The 11,619-nt window shown below is 38.4% G+C and overlaps 1 protein-coding gene across 2 annotated transcripts; it reads right to left on the minus strand.

Annotated features, from left to right (window-relative positions):
* Nucleotides 1-6,062: 6,062 nt before the first annotated feature.
* COMMD8 (COMM domain containing 8) lies at nucleotides 6,063-11,384 on the minus strand. Of its 2 annotated transcripts, XM_086890427.1 has the most exons (5): nucleotides 11,279-11,384; nucleotides 10,557-10,712; nucleotides 9,449-9,601; nucleotides 7,639-7,794; nucleotides 6,063-6,544 (listed from the first exon to the last, which is right to left on the minus strand). In XM_086890427.1, the coding sequence occupies exons 1-5, from the start codon at nucleotides 11,381-11,383 to the stop codon at nucleotides 6,524-6,526; spliced, it is 591 nt and encodes a 196-aa protein (XP_086746553.1). In that variant the 5' UTR covers nucleotide 11,384; the 3' UTR covers nucleotides 6,063-6,523. The 2 variants fall into 2 exon arrangements, with proteins under 2 accessions (XP_086746553.1, XP_086746552.1); XM_086890426.1 differs by lacking the exon at nucleotides 6,063-6,544 and having other exon boundaries at nucleotides 7,591-7,794.
* Nucleotides 11,385-11,619: the final 235 nt, after the last annotated feature.

Below are 11,619 nucleotides of genomic sequence, written 5' to 3' on the forward strand. Positions count from 1 at the left end.
CAACCAAAAGCTGTAAGGATCTGAGCTACTATATTCCTACAAGTTTCAACAAAGCAACTAGGTTAGCAGAGAACAAAGCTCACATTAATCCACCCTTCTTCTCTGGCAGAAAGGAGCATGATGAACTTCAGCCTTATTTGACACAGAAAATAGTCTTTTCAGTGAAACAGGAATATTTTTTGACGTTGCGTTGCTTTATGCTACCACTGAACAGCACAGAGGTTGCTATTTCAGAATATTTGCTGGTTCACCTAGTTCACCCTTACAGGAAACATTTCCTCCCTTTGTACTGCAAGTGGAGGATTTCTTGACATAAATCATGAGGAAAGTCACCCAGGGCCTGAGGGCCTTGTTCCACCAGCTGTGTCCCATCACCAAGGAGCCAGATCTCATGAATTCTCACATAATGAGGATGTGTTGCTAACATGTCCTTGGGAGTATTAGTGAAAATAAAAGGATGGGATTTATCTGTTATGTAAAAAATACTTCTAAAATGGTTTCTGTATTACAAAGCATGACCTCTCCACATGTGTGATTGTATGTTTCTTCCTACCTCCATGAGCAACCAACCACCTTGCAGCCCAGGGAAGGCAAGAGATCACACAAGAATAATGAATTTCAGCATGTAATAATGCTGAAATGTATATGCACAGAGTGAAACAGTTAAGTCACAAATAAAAAATCTGGCATTTCTTAAAAGAAGACCAAGTGACTGTGGTCTACTCTCAGCCTTGGAGTGCAGAGTTAACTCTAATTATGTTGTTTGCTCTTTGACAGATGTATTTCTCAATTATTTTTTAAGTAATCTTGAGTCTCCCAGAATTATAAAAACATCATTTCTTGTCTCATGCTGGGGTCAATCTAAGAAATGGCCTGGTACTCACTCTTCTATATGTTTGTGGTTTTTTTGCAAAATCCAACTGCATTTGAGTATCAATACCAATGAGGAACTAAAATAATTACATGGCAGCAGAAGCACATCATATTGCTAGAGATCATTTCTGACCAATTTATTTTAACTCATCCCTGGCTCTCTGTACCTGCACAGTCTCATGCAAAAGTATAAAATCAATCGCACTGCCAAAAATGTAATAAAGATGGTTTCCTTCAGCAGATCATGCATTTCGGTGAGAACATCAGCCATCTCATCCACATCTGTGAACACCCCAGTTTCCTTGTTCCTCTCTCTGAAATGTCATTTGTGGTTTTGATCTAGCTGACAACATATTACCTGATTTTTTTATGATATTCAGAGGAAACTTTGAATGTTGTGCAATGTAGCTAGCATTTCTGAGACAAAGCTGGCAAATCATCATTTCAACAAAGAGCTGAATTAGACTTTGGCATAGATAAAGAATTCAGGATTGTGTTTTACAAAGGAAGTTAATACTATTAACTATTATTCTTGTTAAATGATCCAGTATTGCTCCGGCTCCCATTTAAAACAGTATCAACAGAAATATGGCAGATCTGAAACCTCTGTCTTCACCCCCCAACCCCCACCCAAAAAAAAAAAATACTGTAGGCATCAAAAATAATTGTGTAATCTATGATGCTAGGAATCCTTCCCCACAGAGAGTCCATCACCAAAGCAGTTCCTGTGGACTTGTAGCAGTTCCTAGTTAGAAAAATCACACCTTCCAGTGCCTTTCATTACTCTATTACCTAAACTAGCTGAGTAACCCAATGCTTAAAAATAGCAAGAGCCTTCTCCATGTAGTAGTCTCCACACAGGCCTGCAAAAGTCCAAAGAATTAATCTTTGTGATATTTTCCTCCTTTTCTAGGTTTTGCAAGGAGTCATTTTGTCTTTCTGGAGAAGCCCTGAAGCAGGGATGAACTAAAATTTTACAGAGGAAAGAGCAGATACCATCAAATGTAATTGAGGTCGGTTTAAAGAAGTAAAAAAAAAAAAAATACAGACTATCTTGATGCACTTATGAAAGCATTCTTTAGTACTAGAAGGGTAAAAACCCCTTTACTGTTGATACATTTTATCAAGCATTAGAAATATTAATTCACAAATCAAAATGATAACAAAATGTGCATACTTCAGGATAGGGTGTTATTGGTTCTTAAAACCACCTTTCAGAAGAAAGCATAATTATGTCTCAACATATTTCCCATCAGAAAGGCTTGCTTCAGAACTCAGAAATGTTCTACAGACTTATTTAGATCTTTTAAAAACACAGCTTCTTGGCATATATAATTGCTTTGTTGCAAAAGCAGTTTTATAACAATAGTCAATTCCATACTGACAGTTTGCTGTTCAGATGCAGTTCTGGCTCCCTTTAGCATACCAAGATCAAAGCTGACATGGTTGATACAAAAAAAAAAAGTTTTTTCTGAAATCAAGGGAAGATTTCTGTGAAACAGAAAAGTGCATTGAATGCCAGTAGAGGGCAAGTAACATTTTTATAATTCACTTTTATATTTTGTATCAAGATATGCTGATTTTCTGATTCAAATTACAGGTCTGTTTATGCAATGTGAATTTCTGTAGGTGCTTTTTACGTGGTGAAATGAAAACTTCCTGCAGTGTGTCTATTATATTGTAGGTACTGATTTCATTAGCTTTTGGTTCATAAAGCCTCCTGTGCAAAGTTCCGTTTCTGGTGTAAATTACATACTCAAGAGGTCTCTCCTTAGTATCTGCAAAGCCAGAGAGATATCTTGAACATATTTATGGTGGTTAGTTTGGTTTGTTTTTTGCCCATGCTACTGCAGGACCCAAAAGTGAGCTGCTCTGCCAGGTAAAGACTGGGAAAATAGGAACCCATGTTCTTGAATTGGGCCAAAGGGGCATTATTTCCTGGGAACAATATTTGCCAGTTAGTGTGGTGGGATGTGCAACTTCCAAAGCTATTCCACATGCTGTAGCCAGTCAATTAGAATGAGCTCACACATGGAAGAATGTAGGAAAATACAGATATAGGCAAATAGAGCAGATAAGCAAGAACAAAATTCAGTTCTTTAATGCTAATGGGGTGTCTTTTAAACTCACACCTTTGGCCTAATTCTTAGTCACAGGCACAAGTTTCTTTGCAAGTGGGGCTCCTCACACCATAAACTCTCCTCAGCTTTTGTTACTGATGCAGCTTTAGTTAACTCTGGTTCCAGCATACAGTCCCTCCAGGGGCCATGACAAGTATGGCAGAGCTTCCCACTCTGTGAAAACCTCTGTGTGGAAACACAATGCCAACTTCTTTACCCATCCTGCTGCTCCTCAGCCAGGAGGAAGCACGGCTGGGCACACTTGACAGACATGCTCTGGGACACGAGCTTCTTTCAGATGCTTCTGTCCTGTGGAGGTTTGTCCCATTTGCTGCCTGCTCATGTCTACCTGCATTCAGCAAAGTGTAGCTGAAGATGACACCAGTGTAATGTGTCTTGTGAAAGCTCTAGCTTTTTGCATTCATCTGGTCTGGTACAGTCTCCACAAATGCCTTACCTGTCACAACAGGAGACCTTGCTTATTCCAGAAGTAGCTAATTCTCTGAGCAAAGACAAAAAAAAAGACATTTTCTGACAGACAAGAGCAAGTTCTCTTCTCCATTCTTTTTTGGTCCTTTTCCTTGCCCTCTGCTGGAGGCCATTATGTGCCTTACATTTCTCTGCAGAGATGTAAGGTCAGGATGCATGTTTCAAATGCAATGCCATGTTTTAGCTGCTAGCTCTCAACTACTCATCAACTGGTGCTCCTGTCCCCCTCTAGCCATTCACATGGTGTTGTTCTGCCCCCTGTTAGAAACATAATTTTGATGGTTATATAAAAAAAACCTCTGATTTTCAATAAAGTCTAACACCTATAAAGAAAAGCATCTCTTTGTACATTTATTTCTGTCGACAACAGCAGTATCAGAAACCTGTCTTATTAATGCAAAAAACCTTGAAAAAAGATTTTTCAGCCCTTTTGTGTTCAGTGCTGCAGTACAGGACAGACAAATATAGGATGATACTACAGACTGAGCACCACCACAGTTCCTTCATTAGAAATACATTATTACCTAAGTTGCTAGAGAATTTAAAATGAAGCTATGTAAACACTTTAAATCTACTAGTAAGAAAAAGTCAGAAATATTGAAAGTAGCATCTACATCTTAAAAAATTGCTTTCTATCAGTGAGAGATGTAGCAGATTCTGCAACAGAAGTTTCACTGGTTGTACATAAAAATGGAAGTAATTACTTGTGGCCCTTTAGTGCTGAGAAACTACTGCCATTTTGTATTTTTGAATGGTTGATCTTGAAAACTAAGAAATAGCAACACAAAAGTTCAGCAACACTGAAAATTAGTTTTAAATATTTAAAATATTATATATATTTTATATATATTAAAATATTATATATTATTTATATATTTTAAATATATAAAACCTTTCATTGAAGTACAGACTTTCTAGGTATGTTTTTTTAGTTTTCACAGTACATCTATAAATTGTATGAATACATCAGCACACAAGTTTCTTCTATCCAAATGACATCCCAAACAATAGTGTACACTTTCATGAAATAAATTGCTGTTATTAAATCTGCTACTATAAATAGAAGTATTTTCCAGTCCTTTTGTCCTAAATGATAAAAACAGCATGGCAACAATAAAAAATAAAGTCTCTTTTCTCTAGAAAAGCCTTTTAGCAACACATGCCCATCACATGGGCAAGAGTTACACCTTCATACATGTATCAGACAATACATTTAAGCACATAAGGCTGTATTCTCCTATAAAGCAACTAAATCTAGAGGAAAGGAAAAAGCACAGACAACACAAATATACCTATAAGTAAAATAAATAGACTTTGTGAGTGTAAGGAATAAATTCACCATTAAAAAAACAGCATCCTCCTAACACACTACTGGACAACCTCCAACTCTTCCAGATTTTTAATGAAATTAAACAGTTATCAATTCCAATCTGATTTTTAGCTTGAATTTTATACCATTTATACAAGGCCTTTATCTGTTATTTGATCCATAATGAAATTTGTTGCTTATGGAAATTAAAGTCTATGATCAAGCCATATCTGTTAGAGGTTGCACTCCTATCACTGTAAGATACATTTTCCACTCTTTCATCTTTACAACTCTTTACCCACTTCTCCAGTTTTTCTTTCTTCAATTTCTGATACTGAACATGTATATCTGATTAAATGCATCAATACCAAATAAAAGAGAGACGATATATTTAGGTTTCCTACTCATTAAAATCCTTTTTATAGAAGCCTTTCTACAAGGGCTTCTTGTCCTCTACTGTGACCAGTACTCTGAAGTCCATTATTTTATATTAGTGTATTAAACTTTGCATATATGAAAACCCATGGCACAACAAAATACAGTGGAATAAACTCAAGTCCCAGATCATCAGTAATTTTCCTTTTTATACAGAACTTGCCTAAGAGACACACACATGCACACAATAAGAATCACACACTAGTATTTATGTAAGCATTAGAGATAATTTGCTCTTTATGTATGGAAAAACTGTGTAATAAATAGTAGAAACTGTAAGATTTCTGGTGTACCCTTGCTTACTGTTAGGGCTTGTAACTTTTGTTACATACTACAATCAAAACTTCACCTGGTCTCAGGAAAGTTTAGACTAGAATTTATCAATTATCTCCTGTATTAAGTGAGCTAGGAGTATCTTTTTTTATAACCTATATAGGTCAGCTCCTCTCCAGCACTGCAGCCCCTTCTGAAAACATTGATATTTTTAACTGAACAGCTATCAACTAAGATAAAAAAACTAAGCTAAAAACTCCAACTTTACTCTGAATAAAGCTGCAGTGCTTTTTCTACTTCTGAGCACTGAGCAGGTGCCCAGAGAGATTGTGGTGCCTCAATCACTGGGAAATATTCAAGACATCTGGAGACAGCCCTGTGGAGCCTGCTTTAGGTTACCCTGTTTGAGCAATGAAGCTGGACAAGATAACCTCCAGAGCTCACATCCAACCTCAACTATTCTGTCATTCTGCACTGGTTTTGTTTGTAAAGGTGATTTTCCTCAGCATCTAAAAAGATTGAGTTTAGTGATTCATAAATCAAAAAATAACCTACTACAATTATTCACACACAAAGTCAAGTGTTTATTTACCATATTTACAAGTATAAATACATTAATGCTACAAATACTCTCTCATATTCTTCGTTAGTGTGGCACTTTAGATAAGGTAACATACAATGCAAGTAAGATGCCTTAGTTTTACCAGGCACCTGTGTAGTCACTGCCAAAGTTTTACCAAAACAAATATGGCACACATTGTAAGTAATTCTCTTCCAAATGTCTATAAATCCTTAGTACTAAAAGCTACTAAAAGTACATTAGATTTTCATATTTTTGGTCAAATAGATACAAGAATTTTTTATTTTTACTGAATGATTAGTAGTTCACTTGGTCACAAGTCATAAAAGTCTTCTGACTTCAGTATTTTACAGCACCAAAAGCTTTTCACTTTGCAGTAAATATATTTTTTCCCCAAATCATTTGGGGAGCCATCACCAGCAGATACTGTTGATCTGAATTCCATCATTTCAGTTGTAAGACAACCTTCAAAAAGGAGAAAATTAATGAGAGTAAAGTTGGTTAAGACCACAACTTTAGCAGCCTATGAAAAGAAACCTTTTGCTTTCTGCTTCCATATAATATGCAACTGAATAAACATTTCTTTCCTCTGGACAGCACACCAGTCCTCTCCCAACTCTCTCTCAACCCAACCTCCCACAACCATTATTTAGAGTAACCTCCTTTACCCTTTACTGCACTCAAACCATTCTTCAAATGCCTGTAATCAAAAAGTAGAACAATAGCAAGTCCAGGTCCATTGAGATTCCTTCTGCTCAGAGCAGAGCCAAGGGACCAATTCTGAAGTGAATTTCTCTTCATGTGCCCACACAACTAAATATGGAGATGACCACATCCCACAGCTTCCATACACACCCTCAAGCAGAACAAAGGGCATGTGAACACTGAGGTCTGTCCCACAAGAATACTTCCTCATGTACTATTTTAATGTAGTCTTGCAGGGAAGAAAATTCATATGGAAACAAGCTGTGAAAGCTCTTAAGGGCTATAATTTCCATTTTCTTCAAATCCTAATTTTCTTTAGCCTTTTCTATTAAGAAAGCTGAGACTCTTCAGTGTCTCAGAAGCCTTATAGTTTCAATTGAAATTCTGTCCTTGGCTTACAATACTATAATTTTTCTAACTTTCTTCCTGGTTTACTATGGCATGGAAATTAAAGGACTTAATAGGAACCAAATAACTCTCCCAGACACTGACATTTTTTGAAGCTGAGGGAAACATGGGAGTTCTCACCAATCTTTCAGCATAGCAAAGGGGTAATTATATTAAATTTAAAAAAGTAGATTTAGTCTAGGTATTAGGAAGAAATGTTTTACAATGAGTATGCTGAAACACTGGACAGAGATGCCCCACCCCTGGAAACATTCAAGGTCAGGTTAGACGGGGCTCTGAGAAACCTGATCTAGTCAAAAATGTCCCTGCTCACTGCTGGGAGCTTAGACTAGAAAACCTTTACAGATCGTTTGCAACCCAAACTATTCCATGATTCTACAAATTCTGCTAAAAATAAATCAGTACATAACAAGTCAGGAACAAAAGATTAAATCAGTAAAAGTTACCTTATTAGCAGCTTCCAGTGCATTTATTAGGTTCTGCAACTCTTCCTTATTCATCTCTATAGAAATTGGCTTAATTTCACCATTTTCTCTAACATCCAAATCAAGATTGAGGAGTGGCATTTGCAGCATGGAGATCTTATCACTGGAGAGTGCAAGCTGTGCAGATTGACACAAGAACAACAAAGTGTAAGCTGGACCCATTAAATTTTTAGTCTTTCATAATATCACATCTGTATTTTATACTGAACTTGTAATACCAAAACAAACATCGGCATGACAAAATTAACTTCAAGCAAGTCATCTCTGCTGTTTTCAGGGTTTTCTTACTCATTATTAGGATTTTTGTTTGTTTGTTAATACCAACAATATACTGAATAAAGACCCCCTCTTCAAAGACTTGTCATATACACTTGTCAAAACCAATTATTTAAAATTCTGGGCTGCCACATTTTAGCATTCTAGGTGAAAATGAAGGATACATTTGATCATGGCTCTTAATGAATTACGTAGATTTTGAAATCATCGTATTTAAATAGGTCTTCTAATCAACAGGAAGGGGCTTGCAGAATGGATTTCTTGGGAGAAAGAGGAGAGCTTTATGCATTCTTCAACACTATGCAGCTGATCAAACACATTGTCCGATATCCTATTAGACAAATGCTGATGCAGGTTACATGCCAATTGAGCTTTCTTTTTCATTGACTACCCATAGCATACCCCATCTAGCATAGATAAGGCTTTTAAAATGCATTAAAATCAAAGATCAGTTGACAGTACTATAGCTTAGTATTGTACAGACCTATCTTATTTATTTAGAGAACAGAATGCAGTAGGGTTCAATCATGCCAAATGAAAAAAAAATCATAACCTGCTCAAGGGAAAAAAAAGTGGCTTTAAGAAAAATAATAGTTCAGATATGTACCAGAAATTTGTATCACAGAATAGAAAGAAACTAAAAATGTTCTCTAGAAGAAAACTTAAAAGAAGCCACAAACAAAAACCAAGAGTTTGTGTGAGTCCATATTTTTGTCATCAGTAAATGCAGTTAGCAAGAGATCAAGCCCAGTAACAGTTCATCTAAAGCTCATAAGATACCATATTTGCTCTTGCAAAACTTGTCTGGTTTGGGCATTGCTCTTTGATTTCCAAAGCTGTTTGCTGCAGAAATTATTGAGCACTCTTGTAAACATGGCAAACTATTTAACAGCTCTACAAATCTGTTTAACAGCTCCCACAGTCTAACCAAAAGTATAAACAGTGTAAGTAATGTTTTCAAGTCTTTGACGGAGCTTAATTTAAACAAAATGTCTTCAGAACCTCAAACCACCGTCCTAATTTAGGGAACACAGTTATTCATTGTTTTTTTACCAGAACAGGAAGTCAAATGATAAATTATTTCAAGGTAATTATTAAATGTCCATTGAAAAAATATAAACCTTTGAAGAAAGTCAAGAAAACTTATCAGTCAACTAATCTTAAAATTAAGCATATACTTCTTCCTTTGAGAAAAAATACTTTTTATTCAGACTTCAAAATCATAACAGCGTATAAAACTTTCAGGTGTCCCTGAATAGCAACAAGTCTCCCTGCAACAAGCAGCTTTAAAATAAAAGAGGGGAAAAACAAAATAGAGCAGATTTTTAAAGTTTACATTTGCAATTCATACAAATTTCTGACAAGTCTTTGATGTGCTTTTGCAATACCTGTAAAAATGGAACCATTCTACAGAGGGAGCAGGCCCTATGGGGCTGTATCAAGTTACTTCTCTGTTGTAGAATGTTTCTTTCAAACATTAAGGCAACACTCTCACCTTTAACTGCCAGTCAAAGTCCTGCAGCTGGGCAGAAGAGATTGCATGTACATTTTCTACTAGGGCATTCCTGATTTCGTCCTTTCTACCCTTCAGACATTTTGTGATTGCTTCTTGATAGTCTGAATTTAACTCAATTATCTGCTGAGAAGCCTACAAAAATAAAAATAAAAACTGTTATTATCTGCACTATGAACCACAGCAGGAACATGTATCACCTGCAATAATGAAAATATCTAAGCTGATAGCTGCCTTTTGTGGCTGCTCTCTGTCTTTGACAGTTAAGTCAGTGTTTACCACAGCAAAATACAGAGAAAAAAAACCCACTTAAATTAAAATACACCAGAGAAGAGAGGCTTTATCAGCCTTCTTACATGCCACCCTAAAATCCAAAGAACATCACACCCCCAAACAACCCAGTTTTAGGTCTGCAAGTTTCTCAGCATCAGGGCAGAGGCTAAATACATCAGCTCAGATGAAACAAATACTGATATAAGGAGGTCCCCAAGGCTACACAGGTGTCTTTCTTTGACTCGGCTGCTAGCAGGTGGTCAAAATACAAGCAATATGTAAGAGATGAGTGTTCATATTGCTAGTATTTTAGCAATATTTTGCAAAGTTCATACCTACAGGAATGTCCTGAATTACAGTTCCCTGTACCACATGGTCCTCCATTCACAGTTAGATTTTTTTTACAAAATTTATTTACATACAGTCAGTATTTTACACCACTTCAATGCAGTACTAATGAATAAAGAAAACCAAACAAGAAAGTGATCTGATTTTATTGCTAATGAGCAGTATTATATAAATAGATTTAATGTGGTGATGCTCAAAATACCGTATTTAAGTGATTAAATCAGTATTTTAACAACTATCCTGAGATATTAGAAAAATATTCAAAAATCTGCATCTATTTCACTTTTTGTTGTAGAAGTCTTGTCAGTGTATCTCTGAATGCTGCTTACCTCCTACCTATTTAGGCTGAATACACTACCGTTCAAATCCTACACTATAAAAACATTTTAGGATTAAACAAACTACAAAACTAACCACTCCAGTGATCATGATCTCTTGAAGCCAAGGCTAATCAGTGATGAGCCCTTACCTCTTCATCAGATATATTTTTGCCAACTGCAGTTTTGAAATACGTCATAGTTTCTTCTAAAACCTCCATCCACTCTGTCAAGCTCCAAACGTTGCCATAATCCTGGTATCGAGGATACGCACGGCCACAGATGCCATCAGCTATCTTATGAAGGAACTGAAACGATGTGATACATAATGTATAATTCTCTCACGGTTAAACTATACCTGATATGAGACTGACCAAGCAATTGAGTTATCAACCTCCCTCCACTGGGGACTGCCTGGATGCTTCCAGACTGCAGCCCAGGCACCACACAAGAAAGCCCCGAACAGGCACTCCCTGACTAGGAACTGTCTTCCCTTCTCCCCTTAAAGGCAGTCCTGAGGTGTGGCCACAGAAATCACAACGTGGCTCGGATTCACCCTGGACTTACATGCGGACTGAACTGCTGTGTGCACAGCTACAGCCCTGCTCAGATGCCGCGTCACAGGGCCCCCGTGCACCAGGATTGCCAGGCTGCACAGCACAACCCGAGCCGCTGGTTTCCAAGCCCGCGGGCCTCTCTAGTCTCCCAAAGCACTGTCAACTGGCACTGCGGCCTGGCGGGAGAGGCAGCCGCGCTCCGCGGCCCCGAGCCGCCGGCGGGCCCTGCCTCCCTCACAGGTGCCGGAGGGCGGCACCCCGGCCCGCCCGCGGCTAACCCCGCCCGCCAGGCCCTCCCGGGGCCGCGGGGAGCCCACCTCGAGCGCCCGTCCCGGCGGGAGCTTCTCCAGCAGCCGCAGCATCCCCCGGCCCGGCCCGGCCCGGCCCGCCCGCCACGTGACCGCCCCGCCGGCGGTGCGCATGCGCGCGGGCAAACACCCGCCCTCCTCTGCCCCGTGTCACGGGTTCGAGTCCCATCCCAGGCGTCGCGACGGCCCGGGGTGCTGAGGGGCCGGAGTGTGCGGTGTGCGACCTTCGGTTAGACAGCGAATGAAGCCAGAACACCCCCAGCTTTACCAGCTTTTATATGCGATAACACCAGATTTTTGCAGTCTGCCTGCCTTGCAGCTTTGCTTTTTGACTCTTACCAGGCTAAATT

This window comes from Cyanistes caeruleus, chromosome 5, assembly GCF_971803275.1.
Source record: "Cyanistes caeruleus chromosome 5, bCyaCae1.hap1.1, whole genome shotgun sequence".
NCBI classification, from domain to species: domain Eukaryota; kingdom Metazoa; phylum Chordata; class Aves; order Passeriformes; family Paridae; genus Cyanistes; species Cyanistes caeruleus.

Bases quoted from the DNA above. Each gene is read 5' to 3' on its own strand.
- COMMD8 (XM_086890426.1), bottom strand. From the start codon at position 11,383: ATGCGCACCGCCGGCGGGGCGGTCACGTGGCGGGCGGGCCGGGCCGGG. The intron at 10,713-11,278 runs GTGGGCTCCCCG...ACATCGTTTCAG, and splicing joins CGCCGGGACGGGCGCTCGAG to TTCCTTCATAAGATAGCTGA. The intron at 7,795-9,448 runs GTGAGAGTGTTG...CAATCTGCACAG, and splicing joins ACTTTGACTGGCAGTTAAAG to CTTGCACTCTCCAGTGATAA.